We start from the raw sequence: 25,814 nt of genomic DNA, 5'->3' as shown, positions 1-25,814 counted from the left end.
TCGAAGGACACACAGTATCACAACAACTGGTCCTTTAAACTGCAAAGGATTATGACAGTCTTTGTTTTCACCAGTGTTTAAAAAAGCAGGAGAGAAACAGAACCAGAGTCCTCAAAAGCAGAAAGTTCAACAGAGTTTCAGCTGCTGCATCCTCCTGAACTTCTTAATGTGCTACCAAACTGTCAATTATATGAACAGGTCAATTATACAAACAGTTCAATTACGACAGTGCCATAAACTGTTAAAACAATGCAAATAGTGTGATCAGAAACAGGTCAGTCAACTGGTTCCAATTTTTTCCCAGTAGTTGCCCAGAAAAATGTCAAGACAATCTATATCTATCCTTCAGCTTCCTCAATATGTCCCGGTTGCTGGAGTAGAGAGGTCTGTGGCATTACCATACTTGTTCCACGAGAGATCTTGTCTTGATCTGTGTTTGTAGACAAGGAGGCCACAGAAATGGGCTGTAATAAACTGGGCGCCATGCCAGAGGAGACAGTCAGGCTGTGTGTAGTGCCCTTAAGTGTGAGATCCTGTGTGGGAAGGAGTGGCTTGAGGATGCTGACAAGACAGAAAGCAGAGCCACTTTTAGGAATGAAATTCACTTTGTTCTTGTCAGGGCAGTAGAAGGCTGGAATTTCATGCAACTGCTTTGGCCTAGAAATAAAATACACACAATACTTTTAAAATTACATTGAACAATCAAATTCAACAACATCAGATATGTACTGCTGAACACATTTGTGATTTAAGCTTGAACTATTTCAGCTCCTCAATAATGCCTTAATGACCCTCTCACCACATGGCAAATGGCAAGAAAGTATTTTCAATCACGTTCTCCAGAAACACTCACAACCCAACAAGCCCTGCCACACACAGAGACACACTTTATACAGCATGCCTCGTGAAAGAAACCTGGTATAGCAACGTTCAGAAATCATGTATCTTAGATCTGTTCACGATCATAGGGGGATCCACTTTTCTAAACTTTCGTCTCTTTTGCATCTTCACCTGAGTGTGGCCTATACCTATAACATGGGAGGAAGTGTAGAACACACTGACTTGGGGTTTTTCCATCTCGGCATATAAGTCAGCCAACCCAGAGACATGCTTTACAAAAGGCAGAGCTGGAAGGGAAACCATGGATAGCACAGGAAGGCATCCTGTGTCTATCTCTAACCCTGCAATGTAAAATTACTCAGCTAGTCTAACTCTACTTTCAGACAAAACTATGGGAATCTGTTCCACAGCCTCTCTTCCCTGCTGGAAAATAACCATTAGAAATTTACATTAATTTTTTCTGGATGACAGCACTGTCCTTTAGCCCATAACCTCCTCCTCTCTTGATGTGTTTGTAAGACAGCCATATGCACTTTTATCTTTGTTCTACTAGGCTGAGCAAGCCAATCTTTCAGTATACTCTCGCAGGAGATACTCTTCTCTGAAAAGTAATTGTATTCAAACAGAGTACACACTCATGTTAGGTGATTCTCCAAGTGCCTGGAAAAACTCAGCCCTATTTATGTATTTTCTTTCCCAAATGAAACCCCTGTAAACATCAAGCAGAAATAAAGCTGAACCTTTGTTTAATGTTAAGTAGTTACACTCATGTATTCCACATACGTGTGGTATGTAAGTGCCACATGTGAGAGAGACACTGCAGTCACATGCAAAAATAAAAACTGACATAGCTAGGTAAAAACTTCTGTAGAAGACTATTTCACTCTACAGCACAGCAGTCCTACAATTATGCAGCAAGGACATCCAAAAAGAAATGCAGATGCAAGTCTGCACAACAGAATACGTTCTTGGATCAAGCAAAGGCTATTTAGCCTGTTAGCAACATAACTTACGCCCTTTACAGTAGGCAGTTAAGTTACTGTAACCCTCTCCACACTGCTATGGAGAGGCCAGACACCTCTCAAAATCCATTTGTAGAGATCAGAGATTGAAAATACACAAAGGCAGCTATAATACTTTTAATTACTACTTATACTAGATATCATTGCTGAGGTAATATAGGCATAAGAGAATTATAATCAAATTATTCTCCGTATATGATGAAATTACATTTTTAACTATAGTTTAAAATTCTTGCATCCAAGTAACATATGGGTATAAAACTCCACTGAAAATAGTAATAAAACCCCCAGAATATTCCCAAGTGACAGAAATCGGCTTTCTCAGAATAAACAAAGCATGAAACAGTGTCAGATTCACTCCTCTGTCACCTAAAGTTTCACAGCTACAGAGATGTAGCTGAAAAGAATCTGGTCTTCAGAGTCTAGATCACTGGATATGACATACATTAGCTGATGCATACATTAGCTGATGCACCTGCATTACAGCTTCTTATTACATTTCTCTGTAGCTGATTATTTTAGTTCCTCCTCCACTATCTGCAGGTGAGAGGCAGTCCTCTCAAGTTACTCTGGTTTTGAAGAGACGAGTCTGAGGACTTTCATTTTAACATAAAATTCTAACAATAAAATATATATACCACTATGTATATGATATGACACAAAAATCAATGAAACAATGGGTAACTCTGAATGCTGAATGTTATTTTTTATGTAGTAAAGATCAACTTACAAGCTTTCCTCAAAGACTTTCACCTTTTCACAGCCCTCTGGAGGTTCACGCTTGAACATGTAGCTGTTGTTTGGTTTTGGTGAGGTAGCATATTTTGGCAAGGGAGAATTATTCCCATTCTCTGCAGGAACACAGTTTATCATTACTTAAATGTGCCACACTATAAGAAAAACCCCATCTATAAATGCCCCCCAAATTGAAATCCACTTCATTACCAATGTTACAAAATTATCAAAAAATTTTGATTCACCTCCAAGTCTTCATTAGCTTTCTCATCTCAGTACCTTTCCTCCTTTCTATTTCCCCTTATATAATGATCAGAGTCCTCTGCAATCTCTGTTCATTCCTGGACACTTTTCAGTTTGTAACTGCAAACCTGAATCTACGGCCCCATATGCCATCACCAACCAAAAGAAATGGGCAGAAGCTATATATTCCTCAGAAACCAGAACAGGTTTGGGTTGATTATGAAATTCTCCTAGTATATCTCAGAAGAATTCTGGTGAAAAATAATTAAAAAACCCCAAACAGTTAAACTTGTACAGATGCCAGTACAAAATGCCACAAGGTTGCCAATTTTGTCAAAGATCATAAAAAAAACACCTGCTACAAGCAACAGGATTAGCCTACTTTCCTATTTCACCTGTCGCTGCACACTCTTGCCTCTTCAGCTTGCTTAAAGCACTTGAAGAATGTAGTATTTAAAAACAAAAACTTGTTTGGGAAGCATATTTCTCAATCAGTTCTATCCAGCTTCAATTACAAAGCAGGAGGTATTTGTGCACACACAGTATTTGGAGCAATTTGGGAAAAACAAATCTCTCAGAAAAGGGTTCTGTCATTTCTCTATGTCTCTGGGAAACAGCACCCCCCGTTTTACTATTTGTTCATGCACCCAGCAATGAGTTAGTTTAGCATTGTTGAACTCCAAAAGCTACACAGTACCTTTATCTCTAGAATCAGCTAGCAGATCATCTGTAGAACATGGGCCTTCTTCACCGACTTCATTAGAGATGGTAAGAAATGAGGTTGGAGATACTGACTGGGAGCGACTGCTGTTGTTACTACCCCTGTCTGCTCCACCAGGTGTTTGGGTATCAATGCTGCGAGTACTACTACTACGCTGAACCAATGGAGGTGGTGCACGGTGCCCATCTGGAATATCTTGAGGCTGTTAAAAGTAAGAACTTTAGGAACTGGACTAAGAAAATCAACAAACCAATGGGTAACTCTGGCTGCTTTTGTCTGGTTAGCAAGTTTTTTTAATTCCAGAAACGCTGATGCTTTCTTATGGGGGTGGGGGGGTGAGGGGATGTTCCATAAAACTCTAAATTAGAAAATTTTTTTCATTATACAAGACTCTAAAAACATTTCAGAACCAGATTTATTTGCTAAGGACAACAGTTTTCAAGATTTCACAGAATTCCTGAAACTGGAAAGAACCTCTTGAGATAATCTATTTGGTCCAATGCCACACTCACACATTAAAAATAAAAAGGGGGGCAGGGGGGGAAGGTGGCTTTCTTCTGTTCCGATTTAATTTAATAGTTTTTCCTTTATCAGCATGGTGTCTTGTCCTATCATTGGACACTACTGAGGAGAGTCTGGATTCCTCCTCTTCATTCCTGCACATCAGATATTTATACCTATTGATAAGACTCCCCACTGAGCTTTCTCTTGTCAAGGTTGAAAAGTCCCAGGTCTCCCGACCTCTCCTCATATGAAAGATGTTCCAGTCCCTTAATCATCCTCATGGCCTGTAGGTCTGATATTTTATTACTAAATTTACCCCTAAAAATAAAATGACAGTTAAAAATGCACAAGCTATGCTTCTGCTGGGATGGGGACAGTTTAGCATGTTTCTTTTATTTAGCAAATAAAAGAAAAAAATTACTACAAAAAGTCTCAGAACAGACCTTTTGTCTTTTCCCCTGTTTTACTTAGATGTCTTTTTATTTACTGGAAAACTAAATACATCACAGTAATAACAGAGTAAAAGGTTCCAATTCAAACTTTAACTCTTTTTTTCTTGCTTTCTAAGAGACTTTTCAGCTACCTTTATTAAAGAAAATAAAGTTAATTCCAGACAAATTTAATTTGACAACTGTGAAAAATGAAGCTTATGACTTAAAAATCTCAATGCAAAACCAAATTAATTATATAAAGCAATCAGGGTGGAAGATACATACAACAAGTTGTTCCTCCTTGTCTCCCGTTTCCTTAATTATTATCTCAATCTCCTGATTCAGTCCTTCCACGCTGTTTCGGAATCTTGATCCTGTTGATTTGGTAATGGGTATCACAGGAACCAGAGCACTTTTTGGGATGGGAGCCTGAAAAACCAGACACAGTAAAAAACCAATGTAGAAAAAAAACACAGTTAGCTGTTACTACTCAAATGCAAACCATTAAACAGAACACGTCTACACCTCAATATCAGGAATTTACATCAAACTATAGTGACTGAATTTAAATGTATGTCTTAAATGAAGACATACACATCCTGAATTTTGGTTCAAAATTAGAAAAGTTTTCAACAATCTATTCTCAAAACTTCCCTTGATACGGTCTGCCTCCAGCCCTGTGGTGCTTTGTAAGGGAAAATTTACACATTTAAATGAAAGTAATTTTGAAGTCTTCAAAACATAGTCACATACCTTCTGAAGGAAGTTGTACCACAATTTCACTTCCTTCACTGTTGGTTTTAATAGTAATTTCATTATAATTGTATTTTAATGCAAGTCTGCTGTCACCTATTATATGTAATAAGACATATGCAGAAGGACAATTCTTCCACAAATGCACTATGCTAGAAATTAAGACCGACACAGAAATTGTATTAAGTCAGAATAAAAGGCTGACAAAACAATTTAAGATGACTACCACAGCAGGAATACAATCCAAACCCAAATGTTATTCATAATGAAGAGTAACATTTTAAAAATCCAGCATTTCAAAGTATGAATAACTCCATTCTCAGAAAACCTTACTTAAGTTTTCCAAACATTTTTGGTATACCACAACTTTGAGATTACTCAGTCTCTGCATTAGCATCCTCCTTCCAGTTAAAAAAAAAAAAATCACAATTCCAGAATATTGGAAGATTCTATCCTGAACTTCAGTACAGACTCTTGGTGATTATGCAGGGCACTACTGCAGAAAACAGAATGTTTCCTGCAAATGTTTAGATCAACTCAAAAGAACAGCACAACAGAGTTACAGTAGAATTCCTGCGTAAAATTCCTAAACTCTACAGCCTAGTGTGCTGCAACTGAGAACATGTCCTATACTGACTAAAGCATTCTCACCTGGTCTTCAGACTGGTTTGTGGTGCTTTTTATTAATTTTTCCTCTAAGTAACAAGCCTGTGCAGAGACAGACACCAAATCATTTTGACTCTGCATGCGAATTCTCAAAACATGAGGAAAATTTGTCTGGCAGGAAACGATACCTTACAAAAATTAATGTAAGCAAGAAAATTCTAAGTGCAGATCATAATGCAGACTTAGTCTTACAACCACAAATCCCTGAAGTGGCAAAATGTACAAATTATATTGGTTTTACCTTACTGAAACATTAGGATAGCTATTAAAAAAAAAAAAAGAAGACTTGCACAAGGACTATGAAAGCTTCTTTTCAGGAAATGCTTGTGACTATTTATGTCAACAAAACCTAAACATTCTTATAATGGACAAACTTGGGAAGGCTTCCAAGTCTTGCATGAAGATGAAAACAAGAAAACAGAAACCATTAGAGAAGAGCACAGAAAAGTCTGAAAACCTTGCTAACACCAGTCCAAACAAAGCCACAAAGCCTTGGATCAATAACCCAATAAACGAACACAGGTTAATATTGAGTCATAAGACAGCACAAGTTTAGGCACTAATAAAGACTGTTTATGCATCCAGTTATCAAATATACACATTCATAGGACAAACCAAACTTGTTAACCAGCAGAAAGTAGAGCACAAGTATGCTTGTTTAAGATTTCAGCAGCTATTAACAAAACATGGGAATTCTCTGTCTTTTGAATATGACTGCCTACCAGAGCAATTTTTAGAATCAGGACTGTCTGAAAAGCTCAAAGTAGAAAAGCACAAGTTGCTCCTATAGAGCTTCTTATGGTTCAGTACTGCAAGCTTCACTTCCAAGAGAAGTAACATTCTGTGCATGACTGGAGATGACTTGTTAACCTGGAATGATGGACTGTGGAAAGGGAAGGAGGCACCACTACAGGGGTGGAACAGCCAGGCTCAAAACAAGAAAGTCTGTACGAGAAATGCTGCCTTCACACAGGTCTGGCTCCTTACATACAGGAAAAGGCTACCAACCTCTGACAACTCATCTGCATATTGAGGAAAACACAAAATGAAGCAAGGTGTCAAACACAGGATAGCAGCAGCAACAGTACTAACGTAACACCACACAGTCAGAGAGTCCTGAAACTTACAGGTATGGCTTAATCTCATGAGATATGAAATGCAAGTGATAACATCCAAATTGTTCATAGGTATTTTAGAAATATGCTCTAAGCTCTTCCCATTTTTCAATAAGAAACAGAACTTTAAATAGAATCCAAGGTCTTCCGATGGTTTGGGATATTAACATCAAACCATGTCCAGGATAAACAGGTCATGATAATTCCTCTCAAAAAATGACATGGTGTAAGGTGGTAGGAGTGACACAAAAAAACCCCACAATGCTACAAACTGCATGCAGTTGGTCTCAATATTAATGGTTGTTTAGGATCAATTGATTGGTAAGACATTAAGGACGTGCTTCCTAGGAAAGTGAAAGGAGGGGGACTTGATAGTTCAGAGTGTCAAGTAGCAGCATAACACCAGCCAAGTGCACTGAGGAAAAAAGATTATTTTTAAAGACCTAATCAATTTATGCTTCCATCTGGCTTCAGCTCTGGCCTCAATTCTAGCTTCCCCATTACATTAACATTGAGAATGAAGGAAAAATCCCATTGTTTGACTCCTGTTTACAGAATTAGTACCATGCAATTAAACAAAAACCCAGTTTTCTCAAAAGCAACCTGAGAATCTGCAAATCAGTCTTCCTGTAGAGAGATGTAGAATAGAACATTTCTGGCATGATAAAAAAAGCAAAACACATTCACTTGCTCTGGAAAAAAAAAGTAGTCAGCAGCAAGGACTTCAAGTTCCTAATCAACTATTTCCTGATTACAAGTAGAGGGACAGGAACAGCTAACCAGGTTATTCTATAAAAATTGTGTGGATTTCTTCCTTCAAGCAAAAATCACAGAATAAAGAATCACAACCACCAGTTAGAAGTTTAGGTTGTAAGAAACTCTGTAAAAATTTCGGTAAAGCTCAAAAATTGCAACAAAGCTTAATTTTTATTAGTGGGGAAGAAAAGGGGAAATAGATTCACTGGAACACTACTTCTAACTCTAATTAGAGGAGTAGGCCATTTCCAAAATTTTAAACAGTTTACCTGGTTTCTGTGAAGGGACCACCAAGGCAATTTCCTAACACACTGCCTTGGCCTTGAAAGGAATTGAACTCCTTGAGCTCATAAATCTTTGTATGACCCTCTGAAGTTAACAACTGCACGTTTTCTTCAAGTGGGGAATGCAAAAAAACCTTTCAAAACATTCTAATCACTAACTGCAAGTGTTTCCACACAGTTCTTCCCACAAATCCTGAAGGAACTGAGTTTCTGCCAGAAATTCTAGTTTAGCTTTTCCCTAGAAAGGAATGAGAAAGCCTAAGAACTTTGCCCTTGATGCCTATAGTTACAGATTTTCACTCTGATTTAGAAAGCAGCCTCTAAATGCCATTAATCCTTCACTTACTTTTTGAAGCCTTCTGTAACTTCTTCCCTTCAAGAGAGTAGCTCAACACAGCTAACACAAAATTTACCAAGAAAAACAATGGTTTGTTTTGCAACACAGTGCTGGAAAAGCTGTTCTGCCTCAGTTTATATTTTATAGTCTGTTTCACAAGCCCAAAAACTAATTATCTGTTGTGCAATATTTTATTCATGTACTGTAAAATTTGGCTGAATGCAAAAGATCGCTATGCAAGAAACCAAATTTCACAAACACAGTAATAAAGTAATTATGATTTTAAAAAAAATACACACACCCTGCCAAATTATGTATGGATTTTTCAAAGAAGTATCATCACTATTTGATTTTCAAAAGTAAAAAACCACCACGATTACCTATTTTAAAGTGACAATAGCTTAGCATTCAGGAACCTAAGGGTATGTAGGATACCAAGCCAAACCTGTTAGACTGCATGTAATTCCAGCTTCCTGGCAGGCCTACAACAAAAGTTCCTCAGTACACTTTTTTTTTTTTAAATGCCTGAATTGCCCACAAGTACAGAAAAAAAATCTTCAAACAAGTTCTACAAATACAGAAAAAAATGCTTTAATCAACTATTTTGACCCGTCTCACCAGTTTTCATAAACTTCCTCAAAAAACCCTAGAAAGGGATTGGGTCATTTATTTGTCTGTCTTCTTTCATCATTTTGGATGGCTGACTTCAGCCACAGCAGTCATTAAGATTAGCAGCATGCTACACTCCACCTGTACTTCACAATGAAGTGGATCAAAATGTAGGAATTTGGATTAGACAGCCTGTTTCAAATTCAAACTGCTGCTCTGCTATACAGTTTGTTTCAAGATTTAATGAATTTGAAGAAATAATTCTTAAGTTACATTAAAAAAATCCTAAATACAATACTTCTAAGTGGCACAATTCAAACTAATTCAAACTGAATTCAAGGGACACATTCTGAAAAATTGTGACTCAGTGATAAGTTAGGGTCAGAGAGAAAAGATGCTACTGATTTTTATAGAAAGTAGGAATTATAAAGAACAGTGCAAGAGAAATTCGAAACACTGGTTTACTGTCTTATTTACAGTCTCGAAGTATAACAGATTTATGTAGACACCTGACTTGTATGTATGGTTCTCCTAGTTCTTTCATCCTTTAACAGAACGCGTAAGTGCCCTTAGAGCAGAACACACACTGATGTCACAACAGCTTCCCTCCCTGGCCTAAATTACAGATGTAATGATAGAAAGGAAATGGCTTTCACTGGCTCATATCAAAAGTATCAACTGCATTTCAGAGCATACAACTAGTTTTGCAGAGAAGCTTCACAACTGAAGTACTCTCTCAATTCACAACACTGACAATTCCAGAGTTTCTTTCAACTGTGCAGACTTGCAAGACAATTGTGAGAGAATACTCAAATTGTTTTATAAATTGCAGTGTATCAGAAATATACATTCATGGAATATTAGTAGGAAAAAAAAGGTTTTCTTCTGAAAAGATGACCAAACTTGCCTACTGGTTTTCTTGGAGTTACTGAAGAAAAAAAGACCTTGAAAAAGGATCTGCAAGTCTGAAAGCCTGTAATTTTTTTTCCACCTGCTATCAATTGGGCTAAAAACATTACACCTCTGTGATCCTACACCTCATTAACAGTCTTGAGATAAAACTAAACCTGCACATACAACATGTGGTGGTGTAACTATCACAAGTTGAGGATTACTACTTAAACTATTTCAAAACACAGTAAGTGACAGGAGAAAAAAATTTTACAAAGGCTGAATAAGGCCATCGAGAATATAAACATTTTTAATAGACTACTTAAAAATCCCACTGAATAGCCTTTTTTTAAAGTAAGCTCTCTAAATCAGTTCATCTAGGATTAGACAAGTGCAACTGTCAAGACACAAAATGTCATCAGCATAAGCTACAATTTTGAGTGTATCATTTAACCACCAGTTTGCTCCATGCCATATTCTACACACAAATTCATAGTCATTGGAGTAATGCATAATGAAAAATGACCAATGATGTTAGTTTAAATTTATCTGTTAACCCTTTTGTAAGGTCTGCAGAATGCTCTGTGAGAGCCTTGCTTTATAGGAAGGATCTAACTATCTGAAATTCTCTTAAACTGTGAGTTCAAAGCCATGACAGACAAATAACAAAAAGATCCAGAACCCCACCAAGGAAAATCAGATCCGGAAATCAAAGGAAATTTATCTGTTTCATAGAATTCACCTATAGCTACAGCACACTGTGCAGTACAAGATATTTCTAAGGTCCTGTTAAGACAAATCACAACCTTGAAAGGAGTTAAAACTAGTATTAGCTAACCAATATATCCAAATAGTGCACAGCCTTACCTGACTGTGGTTAATTGCTGCATGGTTACCATGAAATGGAGAGTGTCTTTCTTTATCACGATGATGCCTACTGCTGTGTTTGCTTCTCTGCAACTGCTGACGTAATTTTGCAATCTAATAAAGGGGAAATTCACATTAAATTTTACCAGATATGTTCAGATAGACACATAGTTCCACCAATTTATTCTCTCACTTAGTTAATAGAATAATAGAGTAATAGTAATAGCACTAAATTAGAGTCAAGTTCCTGCAAACCTAACAACCCAGTTACCAGTTCAGCCTAAGCCCGGAAAATACCTCTAAAGGTTTAATGAAGGAATTTGAAATACACAGTTTGAAAGTAGTCTGGTCACTGCTGCGCTTCTTCCTTTGATGAAGGATGTTACCAGCATTTGACACTTTCCCACACAGATTAAAAATTTTAGTAGTCCTACATCACTATATGAAATCGATACCAAATGAACAGCTCTCATTTTTTACCAAGCCCACAATCTGCATAATAAAGCAGCATAATATGCATTCCTTCCTGAAAACTCAAGGCAACAGGGCCTACTAGTGAAAAATTTAATTCAAACACATCTCAAATAATAGCATTTCTGACCTCCTTGAGTTGATCATTGCTGCCCCATGATGCTGAACGTTTGTGCGAGCTTCTCTTCTTTTCTAAATATTCTTCAGCCCAGGCACTTTCTGTCTGCAGCAAAAAGATTACAAAATTAATTGGGGGGGGCGTGGGGAGGGTGTGTTAACACCTACTTTTTGGCAGAATATTTTTAGACAAATTAGAGAATAGCATTAGAGATCTCAATAGAGAATTAAGATTTTCTAGATTCAGAACTGTGAGTGAAAAGCAGCAACTGACTAGAAGCCTGAGACATTAAGTATGAAGTAATGGAGAGAAACTGTGTTCTTTTTGGTTTTTTTTTAAATTACAAAACTCAAACTTTCAGACTTACTCTAATACAGAAATGTGCTAGTTCCCCATGCAAACTACTGAGCATAAGGCAGTATTAATTAACAGCCAGATGTACCACAAGCTGCTACAGAGTTCTGAAAAAACAGTACAACAGTGCTGAATTTGGGGGAGATGGTCTATTTCATTTCCTGCACAGATGCTGACCTTGTTATTTCCAACACATTAGCGAAAGTAGCTCAGTACAAACATTGTGAAAGCCTGCACCAGTATAGCTTCAAAATCACGTTCTCGCTCAGAAGAATGAGAAAAAGGCAAGTCTTAAAAGCCCCAGTAGAGTTATTGCAAAGCATGGAATAAATCTAATAATGTCTCAAAGGGCTTCAGGTTCATGGTTGTCTTCAAGCCAAGATAAATGCAACACAGGTAATCTAAGCTAGTTTCACTAAACGAACAAAGTCATTAACATTTATTAAAAAAACCTCAAAAACATACTTTGATGAAATAGATCTGAAAACTTCAAAGTACCAATAATACAAACTGTATTTATTTAAAGTAACAAAATGCACATGTACCAATCTTTGTCTTGTCAATTTTCAAATGTCAATCTGGAGTCTCATCCTTTCCTCCAGCTCCTGGAACAGGAAGTTTTAGCCGCTAATTCCAACTTCTCAACTCAGCATAACTATTACACTTGCCTCCAGAAATTTAACACACTATTTGGTCTTTGCATTTAACACATTCCACGTTTTAAGTTTCAATACTTATTTAATAAATTAATAACTGATTAATTTTAAAGGAGTAAAGGTTGCTTTGATGCTTGTCCTCAAAATAAATATAGATCTTTTTAGAGCAAGACCTTAAATTTAAGGCAAATTACAGGATACCTTTACATCAAGACAATAACACAGTGCTAGTTCAGCAAGCCTCTTCCTGCTTCTTCCCTATATTTTGTTTATAACACTTATCTGCAAGAAACACAGACCCACTGACCAATAGACAGAGGGATTCCTTTTTCTCTAGGTTCTTAAAGTACTACTTCCTTATGACTTGTTACCATTTGCAACATCGTTCTGCCTGTACTAGAATTAGAGAGAAATGAGTTTAAGACTAAATTTATCAGACAGAACACTTAAAAGCCTTAAGAGGTAGAAACTTTGCAGTTGATAAAAATATTCCTTCAGAATTAAAACACATACAAACCAATTGTGTCATTTTAACTTGTATTCTTACATAACTATATTTCAAACAACCACAGGCAAAGCCAAACAGGTTTGATTCAAAGGGAAAAAGGCACAAGGTTTCTAACACCTGATTTGGCAGCACTTAAAACAGTATCTGCGTGTATGAATTCTAGCCAGACCCTGACACTCAGTAATACACTTAATTCATCACCCAACAAACAGCTGAAGCAGGAGTCTGATACACAATCGCTGTGTGACCTGGGATCTGTTACACAGTTCTCAGATATGACCTACGGGCATGTCCATAAAGGCCTAAAACCAGTCACTCATTTCTGTCTCTTGCCAGTCTGCTTCCTGAATGACTCTGCTCCCTATGCCAGTGTCATATCAACACAAGCTTCGGACGTACAGATGTGTATCTGCATCCCAAAAATTTCTACTGTTTGATATATTTTAAACTATGAAGAGCAAACAGATCACTATTTCCCTAAGCAATACACTAACATCAATCACCATTACATATACTCATTCAACAGAAATTTGCAATGCCCTTTACAGTCTTCCCAATTATCTTTGCAAGTATGTTCCCCCTTACAGGATAGCCCCACTGTCATAGCAGCTCGTTTAAAAAAAAAAAAAAAAAAAGGCAAGCCAAAAAGGATGATTCTACTTTAGCTGGAAAATACAGATTATAAAAGCTCAACCATGACTCAGATTAAACTGAAACTAAACTGAAAGAGATCAACTGACTATAGCAAATACCTTGGCAGTAGTATAGAAATATAGTAACTTTGAAATAAGTATTATCCTAAGAAACCAAATATAAAAATAGCTAAGGCATCCGCATCACTTTAGTTCTGCCCTTTAATGATGTTTTTTAATAGCTAAGCATAAACAGCAATTCCTTGCATGTCATAGACCTTCCTTCATCCTCCTCCTCTTAAGATTTGCTCATCTTTATCACCCCATCTTCTAAGAATTTTTCCAATTCATCTTCCTGCACAGAAAACATGTTCCTCAGCTCTCCCTTCACCGTTTTCTCTCTCTACTTCATCCACACAGGCTGGTTCACCTACAAAACACCTTGCTTTTCTACTGGTCTGCTCTCTGGGTTGTAGTCCTTTCTGCAATCAGTGCAGATCTTGAGAAGGCCATACAGTAGCCATCAATGCTGCAAACATCATCTGCTCAACATCCTACATATTTGAGTAGACAGCACACTGAAACCTCAGTGGCCACATTTTTGTTATCATTATGGAACCTAAGGCAGGCTCAAACCCTAGTCCCACATGCTGTCAGTTTCTCTTCCAGCTGCATTTTGTTTGTTTTTAAGAACTGGTGGAGTCCTGTGGCTGAAACCATGCCCTAGGAATAGGAATTTGAAGTCTGGTATGTTTGGCTTGCTCTTTCTCTCTGCAAGCTACAGAAATCCACTGCCAGACTGCATCCACAGAAGGAGAAATAAAGCATGAGCACATTTTATGGGAAAATCTATCTTGAATCACCTCTGCATACAGTAGCATACCATGTAACAACAGCTCCTTTAAAGGGAAATGACAAAACAACTGTCACAATAATCATGTAGCTCTTGTAACACCAGTTTCCTTCAACGGTTTGTTGGTTCTGTCTTTACAGGTGGCATAGGACTGAACAATTAACAGCTTGTGAAATTTGGCCGTTAAAGTTTATTGTCCAATCACGTACTTTGAAAAAACCTTTCCAGTTGAGCTAAATTTGAACATCATTCATGGTTCAACGAGGCAGCTCTTCAATATGTATAATTCTATACTTGGTGCATAGATCACAGGCCTTTTCCAATCAAAGGATAAAGAGCCTACCACAGAAAAGGCTACAGTAAGTTTTCTAATGGAGCTACAGAAGGTTTTTATTCTGTTTTAACACTGACTTGCAAGCAGTCACTAAGTTCTCTTGTATAAATTTAAACTTAACACCAGTGCAATCTAGTGGACTGTGCATCATAAGAGCAATAAGAAAACAGATGTGCAATACACTAGTGTGTTTCTGAGACAAGAAAGTGGAACTCTTAACAGATTTAACAGTTCACAGCTTTTCACAGAGTAGAATGCAAAGGAATCACATACATAATAGCAAAGGTAGGACTCCTGCAATTTGAAAGTGAATAGGAACACACAAGTGAGAAAGCCAAAAGAAATGTTTTCAAGGAAAAAAGTTCTTACATTTAAATCCTGTCTTCACATTAAATACTCTGAAGACAAAAATCTGTCCTACCTGCGTGGCTTTGTCTCTCATACATGGAGCAGCTTGTCCATGGTTATCACGAGGCCACTGTCCAGCAAGATATGGAGCAGCAAGTGTATCCAATGAGGAAGTACGGCGAATAATACTGGAAGGGCTTGATGAAGGTGGTCTTGATTTGTCAGCTAGAATAAGAAAACTTGATTAGAAAAAAAAGCAAGACCGAGAGCCTAATTGTTATAATTACCTACAAGAAATCATATCAAATCTGTACTACTATGTTATGAAGTATACAAGATACTTTTACTAGAGGGATTAAGTTTTCTTTTCCAGGCTCAATTAATTTTTAATAGACAATGAAATATGTTTTTTATGGTTTCCTTAAAAACATCCTCATGTCACAAATGTTGCACTGGTACTCACATGCCACCATTTATTCCCTCAAAGATGCAACAGCCATTGGATTCTTAAATGATAAAGGCTTGGAAGAAATCAAAATAGCCAAGCTTCTACACACATAAAGGCTAACAAAGAAAATCTGTGCTGAACTTTTTCAATCTAACACTGACTTTACAGGTCATCCCACTAGCTCTTTACTATTCACCTACTTTCATTCAAGGTACCCTGTAAACTGACAGTTCTATTAATGCTCAGTGTACAAAACACGGCACAGCTATGTCTAACTCTGAGACACAGATCCAAATTTTGATAAAGTAATGATTTACACTTTACAAGATAATCAAGACATCTCTTCCTTTTACATGCTATTTGATAACTACATTCATATTTGCCTGACTCCACACCATCTGTAACACTTCATTTTTAGTGTTTATATTAATATCACTTTTTAGAACAATTTAGATTCTAACAGGAACCCCTATCGAAAAAAGTTAAATATAACAAGCACAGGAAGTAACATGTAAAAAAAGAATATGGTTAAAACCAAAAATTTGCATCTATCCCATCTGTCAATTGTATAATAAAATGGCAGCAAAACACTACACTGCAAGCTAGTAAGTGTAAACACTGTGAAGGAAGGTTCCTGAAAATAGTAATTGAGGTTTGTTAAATTAAACACCAAGCAGGAAGACCTCATGTTTAGATATACATATATGCTCACACATTATTTGTTACTAGCTATTCTGGATGTAAAATGCAAATCAGAGATATAATGATCTAAGCTTACAATTCTGTGGGGAGCAGATGAATTGATAGCATCTGAAAGAATCATGTATTAATCGTACCCATAATAAATACAAAGGTCTAAAATAAATGGCTAGAACACAGCAAATAAAATCCAGATAGCAAATGGGAGCTTTACAAGGACACTGGAAAGACTCAGTCATACGTCCTTCCTGACTGTGCCTTTGGAAGAATTCTGCACTTTAAGTCTAAATAACGCAGCAATTTCTATTCAATAAACTCATTTACAGGCAAAAGAAGTTGTGCCTGATTAGTGTCTGACTGCTAGCTGGAAAATAAAAACACTGTGCACATCAGAAGTCCAGAATTCAATTTCAAGACACTGAAGATACATAAATGTTAATAAAACCTGTTAGGTTGTCCAGTGGTATGGACAACATTTTAGGCTCATGTAACACCAGACTTTCAAATGTAAGCCTAGTGACATTCTATACTAAATATCCTCATGCAGATTTTGCATTTAAGAAGTATGAAGAACATTGCAATTCAACTATAAGGAAATAATTGCTAGCACTATAAATCAGCCACATTCACATAAAGCAGTCCAAAAACATCACCTGGTTTATTATTTCTACTAGCACCAACAATGACAAAACCTCACTACAGATTTGCTCTCAGGAAGAAGCAAAGCTCAATTTTAGAGTTACCATACGCTTAAGACCCCTACATCAAAAAAATTCTCCGACTACTACTCCCACCATCCAGCACACCAAAGCATCTGTTTGTATCACAAGATTTAAAAGCGATTCCTTTTATCTGTACCATGGGAGAATGTAGCATGTTAATGCAACGGGTCATTCCTTAATTTATATCAAACATGTTATTTGCCTCAAAAATAAATAAATTATTATTCTTTCTCTTCAAGAAGCTTCTCTGTTTTAACCTGTGGGAAAACAGTGAGGATGTGTGGGGGAAAAAAATTTAAAAATCAGGAAATGTAGTCAGTCATCTCATGGGTAAAGCCACTGCAGCAGACAGCTTCAAAACTGAAGCAGCAGAAACTATACAACTGCCTCCCCTGGCCCATCCCCACCCTCCCCCCCCCCCCCCCCCCCCCAAAATATCAATGAGTGGACAGAGTATTTCATTGGGCAGAGAGAATGAAAACTAAAGAGCATATTTACTATTTAAGTTCAAGTGGACCTGTTCATTTCAAGGCACAAAGCCTGTAAGTACTCTTTTCCTCAGATTTAAAAATTCCACCAAGGCATTCTGTTTCAAATTACTTTTATTTAGATGGGGCAAGGACATTTGGATACACTTTTGCTTTACACCTTCACAAGATGTCTTAATACAAATTGTCAGTCTGCCACACAACTCCTCTTGCTGTTTGAAAACATTTCAATGGGAACATATACGATGTTTTCATTGCACTTTCCTCTACAATACGTGAAGCAGTGTTCAGCTGCTATTTTTCCTTGTTGTGACCTACATAAGAGATCTGCCTCCATAGAGATAACAGTTACAACAGCTGTGGCTGATGAAAAACAATGGAGCTGTTTCATCAAATAGACGCTTCTTAAATATTAGATCTGTTTTAAGTGGCCTGATTATCTCTTCACACCACTATTTGTGATAAATATCAACCTTCCTATCCATCCCCCACTACTCTAAGTTTATTTAGAAACAAAGTCTTTCTGCAATCTCGCTTCAAAGCAAAATAACAAAAACAAGACATAAAACAGAACATATACAACAAATCAAAGTTCATAACGTGGGAAAATAGCAAGCAAGTTACCATGTCTTCACAAGTCACTGCAGTACAACTGACAGAGTAAAATTGCTACAAGGTAACTGGTATTGCACACGTCTATTGCAATTGTGAAGTCAGGCACCTCCAAGGGCAGTTCAAGCTAAGGCAGCCTAACAACGTGATCATGGAACAAATAGAAGAGAGCACTGGCTTCAGGGAATCTTAGCATACACGTCCTACAGTTACAACTGGAAAAGGAAATTATAGTGTGAGAACACATGCCTCTGAATTGGATACCTCACAAGAGAAAATTGCTACATATAAAAGAAAGGAAAAAAATAGGAAAGGTCTTACACATACGTCCTCAGAGACAAAATTAATCTCTACGTTCTTCAGGGAAAGTTCAGAGCTGTTGTCAGAACTGCAAAGTAAGGGCTACTGCTTAAGTGTAACCTGAAGATTCATCTTACAGCCCTGTTGAAATCTTTTCTATATATTTAAAATGAATTTTTTGAGAAATGAAAATAAAAACTCTGAAGAAACACTTCTAGCAGACACCATGAGAAAACAAAACTAGCAAGCAGCAGAAAGGGGCACAGGGAAAGCACAGGACAACATCTGCCTCAAAATTCTGAAAGAATTGTAATTGAAGCTTTTTATACAGGTAGGATCTCAAAACAAGTGAGAAAAAATAAGATGCAAATAGGTTCTCTGGCATCTAGGCATACAGCTGACCTTTTTGTTCTGTTTTGGTTAGCCTTTTCCTCAAAAAGGATATTAATGGGATCTCCCCCATGTGTAGCTGTCTCTTTCCAAAACTCATACAAATGCAACTATCTCAGGGGCTTCATCTACCTTTTTTTGAGTTTCACTGTAAGTATTCAACAGGGTCAGACAGTGTAAAGAACAGACACATTGCACAACTGTCTATATCCCCTTTAGAAGACAATCTGGGCTATTATCTTCACGTAAATGCAGAACTACACACTCTTCTGCTTTGAGCAATGCAAAATGATCCCTCAGTAGAACGACTGAATTAATGCTGTTTTACAAAACCAAGCCTCAGAAAACTCAAAATGTTCAAGTTAACTCTAGTGAATGAAAAGATTTTTAATCCAAATAAGTCACCCTTAAGTGTGGCCACAAGAAACCTAAAGAATGAGGCTGTAAAAGTGAATGCACTTTCTTTACACCTACCATTTGTTAAACTGCTTAGGTAAGCAAAGATGGCACACAACCATACACAAAGCCTTCTGTACTCCCTTACCTTACTGTAGTATCTTTTATAACTACTGCAAAACCTTGGTAATTAATGTCGACAGGTCTGCAGCTATTATTGTGTTGCTCAAACTCTTAAGTTAATTCCAAAGTGAAATTTAAGAGCGTAATGAAGTTCTGTTCCTTCTCCCAACCTCAAGGAGGGGTTCACAGCTGAACTCTTTAAGACTTTCCAACAGTGTTAGAATAACTTTCCTAATTTCCTTTCACACAACCAGGCTTTAATAGTACTCTTCCACAGGCTATTGTAAATAATTAAAGACCAGTTTTCCAGATAAAACTAAATTTCTTTCTCCTTAATTTTCAGTTTAAATGTCCAGTACAGTCAACTGGAATATAGCAGAAAGTTCAGCATCCAGTAGAGAAATCTCTCACAACATCAAGGCACCTGGAAGGGTCAGTAAACAACTGCTATGGCTCTGGTCTTGATCTTCTTGTTTACGCAGTGTGGTGCATTATAGCATTTCTGGAGTTGAACAATTGGAACTCTTCTGAGATGATGTGTTTTATGTAAGAGCATGAATAACAAGATCACATTTGATCTATACTCAGTAGATAAAACAAGATAAAAATAACAATAAAGGTAGAGCATAAGCATTTCTCTCATTTTGCAATTGTCTACTAGTAGGTCAAAAAGCTTCCTCTAAGAGAAGTAGTTTGCAGAAAGGTAAGGAGGCACATGAACCAAAAACTGGAGATTGAATGACAGACCTCACAGTGTAGAAATAAGGCCACATCAGTGATGGGAAGGACAGAGCACATTAACACGCAAGCAGAAGCTGAAGCCTGTGAAATAAGTGCTGAGAGACTGCAAGGAGGGACAGTAAAAGATGAAAAATGCATAGTAGCAAGATCTAGGGTCAGTCATATTTAGGAGGAAAACAGCAAGAAAAACACAGAAATTTAGAAGTTGTGCCATGGAATCTTCAGTTTGCAATTACCCCGTCCTGAACACAAAAATCAGTTAAGTATTTCTTCATTTAGCTGCAACTCTGTTGGAAAGCAAGAAGGAAAAAAAAGACCACCACACCCAAAGCAGCCCACCACCAAAAAAACCCAAAAGAATCTATTAAGTCACACGCAGAAGTTTGGGTTCTCAAGTGTTAGTTTTCATCAATGCGCTTATGTTCAAAACTATTCAACTGCTTCCCAGAAAAGAAAATCTGAAAAACATGAAGTTGAGTCACAAGTATACAACTTACAGAACCAGTATGAAAGTTCAGAAGAAGCTATCTTTTGTCTAACCTCAAGGTTCATTTCAATCAAAAAAAAGAAGGCTGCAGCTGTAGGAATGAGCAAAAGCCATCATCATCAACTGAAAACAAGAAACAGGAAAACCCATGTTACTCTGCAGTAGATTTTGACTGATACTCTGAAGTGGCCTGCATGGCTTCACAACCATAGCCTCATTAGCAAAAATATGTTTGTCTTCAATGTTCTCAGCTACCACTGAGTTCTCTCATCTACATGATGAGAAAACTGAGGTTAACTCAGTCTCTATCAAACACTAGACTACACAATAGAAGTGCTAAGCAATATTAATCAGAATTCATTTGCATTTTGGGCCAATAAAAGTATTGCTCAGAAATTTAAACACCTGGAAGCAATTAAATGGACACCACTCTTTTCACACATCATGTAAAAAGCCAGTGGAGTTATCTTAACACAGTATAGTGGTCAAATCACCTGTTTCTTTCTATATGCTAATGTTCAGATCCAGTAAGGAAGTAAAGCATGGCTTTAACAGACTTCTACACAATGATCTGAAGATTGTGCAATTTTTCCACCTTTAGTGGTCTGATGCATGTCTTTAGAAACAGCTTTTGAACCTGGATCTCAAGGAAAGCCATCATCCTGTTCCTCATTATCCACACCAGGAGATTGCATCTTGGGCAAGAGTTTCTATAAAGTTCACAGGAAGACGACTGGATTTTGTGATGTGTATAAAGTCTTCCAAGATTACTGATTAACAAGGATTTCAAATGAAGAATATGTGCATTCCCCAGTACAAAGCCTCACACTATAACCTTAAAAAAAAAAATTAAAATTACTCTTTCAGTGGAAAGCAGAAAATCTAATTCAGAACCTCAACTGCTCTCTTACACTACAAGATAAGCAGACGCAGTAATCTTGAACGGGTATGTCTGAAATTTAAAAAAAAAAAAACAAACCACACAGACATTAGCTTAAGCACTGAATCAACTGGTTACAACTGTCCAATTTGGCAGCATCATTCCTCAAGAGCCAGGACAGCAAAACAAAACAAAACAAAGAAACAAACCCAAAAACAAAACCCCAAAGACACCCCACATGGTAGTCTGGATTTAATCATTATTTTAGAAAGGGGGAGTGAATTTAAGAGAAGTGTTAAAAGGAATTGCGTTTGGTCCTAGATTTCTGCATGTATGCATCTGTGTTTTTGTCGACTTCATTGTGAGATTACCACATGCATTTTCATGAATAAGAGTAGCCGTAAACGTCGGTATCTCAAAAGTCACAGATTTTTTCCAGATTTGAGGGTGTTAACACAAAGCCTCACATGTGCATTTTTTGAGCAAACTTTTACCCCAAGAAGAAAAAGGAGTTAAATATGCAAGCATCTATTATCCTCAACCAGATGCCACATATTGCTTACACTTCTGCAATCCCAGTATGTTTTAATTAGTAAAATACATTAAACAGCAGTTTGATAGAAAATGCATGCCATTCCCACGCTAACTTCGCTGTAGCACAAGACTGACATCACTCTCAAATTCATACATCCTTCTGCTGGGTCTGCGTTAAAACTAACTACCAGGAGAGAGACCCAATACCTTTTTCCTACATCAACACTGCTAGTTAGTTTTCCACTCAGAAGTTTGTGGACACTGTGTGGATCCAAAACACGAACCACCTGGCACACGATGCACAGGAAGGGGAGATGCGAAGGCTTCCCAACAGCCTCCAAACACCGAATGCTCGTACGGAAGCACCTTATGTACATCTTCTACGACACCGACTCTCTTTCACCTGGAGACCTTTGGCAGCCCTTGCAGCAGCGCCGCAGGAGTGGCTGCAATTCCCCACACGGCACGCTTGGCTTTCTCCGTCCCTCTTCTAAAAGCCAGGAAGCAACAGGGCAGCAACGAAAGCAACAAGCCCTTCAACACACACCCGCTCCCAGGTGCTGCCGCCAGCCAGGGAAGGCGCAGCACGGGCACAAGCCTGGGCAGAGCCCCCGTCCCCACCTCTGGCCCCGAGAACACGGCGCTTAGAGCCGCGCCACCGGCTCGTGGGCACCGCTGATCCCGGTCCTCCCACCCCACCGAACGCTGGCTGAAACGCAGCCACCCCGGGGAGCGCCCTCGGCCGATGGCTCCGGCCGCCTCAGGTAACGGCCCCGCGCGCGCACCCTCCGGCCGCCTCAGGTAGCGGCCGCGCGCGATCACACCCCCTCACCGGTAACGGCCGGGCGGGCGGCAGGTGCAGGCTAACGGGAGCGCTCACCTTTGCAGACGGGAGAGCTGGGGCTCTTCCTCTCCGGGGAGCTCCTGCCTTGCTCCGGCGAGTGCCGCCGGTGCCGGACCCTGCCCGCCGCTGTAGCGCTGCCCTCCGGCAGCGGAGGCACCGGAGAAGAACAAGGTGAGAGTCCGCAGCCCGGCGGCGGCGGGGGCGGCGGCGGCGGCAGGTGGTGCGGGCGCGGAGGGCTCCCCCGCGCTCCGCCAGCACGCGTGGGGCTGCCCCGCGAGGAGGCGGTGGCGGCGGCCGAGGCGGCGGCGCTGCTTCCCCCGCCTCCCGGCGTCTGCGTGGCCATGGCGGGGCCGCCGCGCCCGCCGCTGCCGGTGGGCGCCACGCGCGTGGGGCTGATGCTGCGCGTGGCGGACGCCGCGCGTGGGAGACCCCCGCCGGGGGTGCTCGCGCCGCCGCTCCTCGTGGGGCTGCCATGTTGCTGCTGCTGCTGCTTGAGCTGGAAGGGCACCGTGGCCCGCATGGGCTGGAGGCGGCTGCTCGCTCCCGCTCCGCCACCCGCCGCGCCTCCTCCCCCCAGCGAGGTGGCCGGGGTCGGGGAGCCGTTGCGCCTCACGCGCTGGTGGGACATTGTCCGTCGGGAGCCGGAGCTCGCGGAAGACCGTCGGTAGCGGGGGAGAAAGGGAACAGCGCCGGGCGCGGGCAGGTCCTCGCTGCGGGGGGATCCAACCCCTCAGGCCGAGGCCGCGATCCCGGACCCTCCTCGCCGCCGTCCCCAGCCCGGGGCGACCCGCGCTGCCTCTGCAGCCTCCGTGCTCCTCATCAACAATAGTGCCCTGGCCGCACGCCCCGCCCCTCGCGCCCTCCCATTGGGCGCGCCGCTGCTCGCCTCGCGCAGCTACGGCGCGCCCATTGGCTGCGCCGCGCGCTCCTGAGTGGCCGAGCCTGCGCGGGAGGGGGGGGAAGGGCAGCGCTTAAAGCAACACGCGGCGGGGCCCCGCGCCGCCCGCGGCACGTGCCGTGGGGGCTGGCGCGCGCCGGGAGGGCGCGCCCCGGGGCTGTGGCCCCGGGAACTCGCGGGCGGCTCCCGGTCCCACGCGCGGCCGCGGGCCCGCGCCTCGCCTCTCCGCGCGCCCCGCTGCTGCGCCGGGCCCGGGCGAGGTGTCGGTGGTCACGTGGAAAGCCTGGAACCCGGCAGGGATGGCGGCTGCCGCTCAGCCTTGTCTCGGAGCCTGGCCCTAGGAAAGGGCTGCACGTTAGGAGGAGGAGGGCCGGGCAGTCATTTCTGGCTCCGTACGGGAGGACGAGGGCTCGGGAGCGGTTTATCCAATCGCTTTGCCACCAGCTTAGCATTACCGGTGATGGCGCCACATACGTGGGTAATATCCAGGCAGACTTGACCCCTTTTTCTCTTAATTGCTGTGTTGACTTGCCTCCGTTAGATTAGTTGCATCTTTGCTGCAATAAATCTTTTAAAAAGACTTGGTGACTGCTGGCGTCCCCTTAACCTGGTTCATACATTGGAGAACTGAGCACGTGCGTGCAACAGGCCTTCATTTGTATGTCTGGATTATTTAGATGCTAGATAAATACACTATAGCACCTTCAAGGCATGAAGGAATCATTAGCTCCTCTCTGTCTTTATTGCCTGTTCTGGGCTACCAGAACCTTCCCAAATTCTTTTCAGTATTGCTCTACAAGTTGCATGTTGCAATTGAATGCCATTGATATGATAAAATGGTGTGACAACAAAGTACATACTGTCTCTCTTCAGCTTGGTTGTGCTTGGGCCTGTGGGGTTTTTTTTTTCCTCTTCTCCTTTCTCCTTTGCTATTTCTGAGTGAAGCCTACTTCACTTAACCCCCACCCCAGCTTCCCCTTTGAAGAGCTCCTTCCTTGTGGCTTACAAGTTTTAACAAATCTGAAAAGCAAGATCATGTGCACATGCCCTTCTTAGGCATATCTGGACACTGGTCCACCTAAAGCCTTGAAGGTTAAAGCTCTTGTCAGAGTCAAGAGCTTTTAATGAGAAGTCAAGACTGGCAAAAGAGAACAGGATGGATGCATTTCTGGTGGTGAGGTTGCTATTATGCTTGCTCACAGGTACTTAAAATACTAGCACTGTGGCTTGCAGGATAGCCAGATGGGTCAACCAAAACTACAAGAGACTGTGTTTAGTCTTGAGAATTATCCTGGGCTACCTGTGAAAGTGGTGACATAAAGGGACAGGCACCAGAAGCCTGGCAGATCACCATCAGTTTATTGTATCCATTTCTTGAAATGTAAGATATACTTAAGTCACCTTACAAGTTACACTTCCCACTCCTTTTCTTGTACCCATCACAAGTGCTGCTAGTGCAATGTGTCAAAACATCAAAATCCCAGATTACTGAAATTTCCACTTAATTATTGGAATATCTGGGAGATAGTGCTCTCCTCACCAGGAATAGCTGAGCGGCAGAGGACGGTATGCGTGCCAGAGGTGAAGGGATCTCATAATTCCCTCTGTGACTCCATGTATGTATTGAAAAAGAGAACCTGAACTTCACAGTGCTCCATGGGTAAATGCCTGGGAGGTAGAAAACAAGCATCCTGGCACTGGAGAAGTAAGTGGAACCTGTCTGCTGCTTTCTTGGCAGCTCAGGACAGCACAGTTACCCTAAAGCGGGTTAACCTGTGCAGCATTTACTTCCCTTCTTTGTTGCAGTTTTCAGTCAAGAGCAGAAGATACCAGGCTTTCAGCTCTTGGACAGTCTCCTCCCCAGAAATTCTGGGGTTGTTTGGAAGCAGTGTGCCATAAAGATATTTGTAAAGCATAAAAGATTCTGAACACATTCTGATTCCCGTTACTGTTTTGAAGAGGCAGAAAGTGAAAGGTTTTGTTTCATATTTATTTGCATGATACGTGCTATGGAGCCAAGTCACGACTTTGAATGCAAAAGATATCTGTGACAATTATAGTACTTCCCACATTTTTGTCACACTGCAAAAATGGCACTGCTCCACACAGTTGTTAAGAGAATATAAAGCAAATCATTTATAGTATACTGCTGATAGCCAGTTGTAGTGCTTTACAGGCACTGAGTGTGGAAGTGCAACATGTAA

The 25,814-nt window shown here is 40.3% G+C and overlaps 1 protein-coding gene across 1 annotated transcript; it reads right to left on the bottom strand.

Annotated features, from left to right (window-relative positions):
* Nucleotides 1-338: 338 nt before the first annotated feature.
* On the bottom strand, nucleotides 339-23,340 carry FAM117B (family with sequence similarity 117 member B; the record flags this gene model as incomplete). The annotated part of the gene is made up of 8 exons (XM_084264402.1): nucleotides 339-657; nucleotides 2,593-2,713; nucleotides 3,538-3,763; nucleotides 4,782-4,925; nucleotides 10,775-10,888; nucleotides 11,376-11,468; nucleotides 15,122-15,273; nucleotides 22,749-23,340. 8 exons carry the CDS (start codon nucleotides 23,338-23,340, stop codon nucleotides 339-341), a joined length of 1,761 nt encoding a protein of 586 aa, XP_084120528.1.
* Nucleotides 23,341-25,814: the final 2,474 nt, after the last annotated feature.

The sequence above is a fragment of the Gallinula chloropus genome, assembly GCF_964237585.1.
Source record: "Gallinula chloropus genome assembly, chromosome: 5".
Lineage (NCBI taxonomy): Eukaryota > Metazoa > Chordata > Aves > Gruiformes > Rallidae > Gallinula > Gallinula chloropus.
The sequence above is the reverse complement of the archived record's forward strand: the minus strand, read 5'-3'. Positions and strand labels throughout refer to the sequence as shown.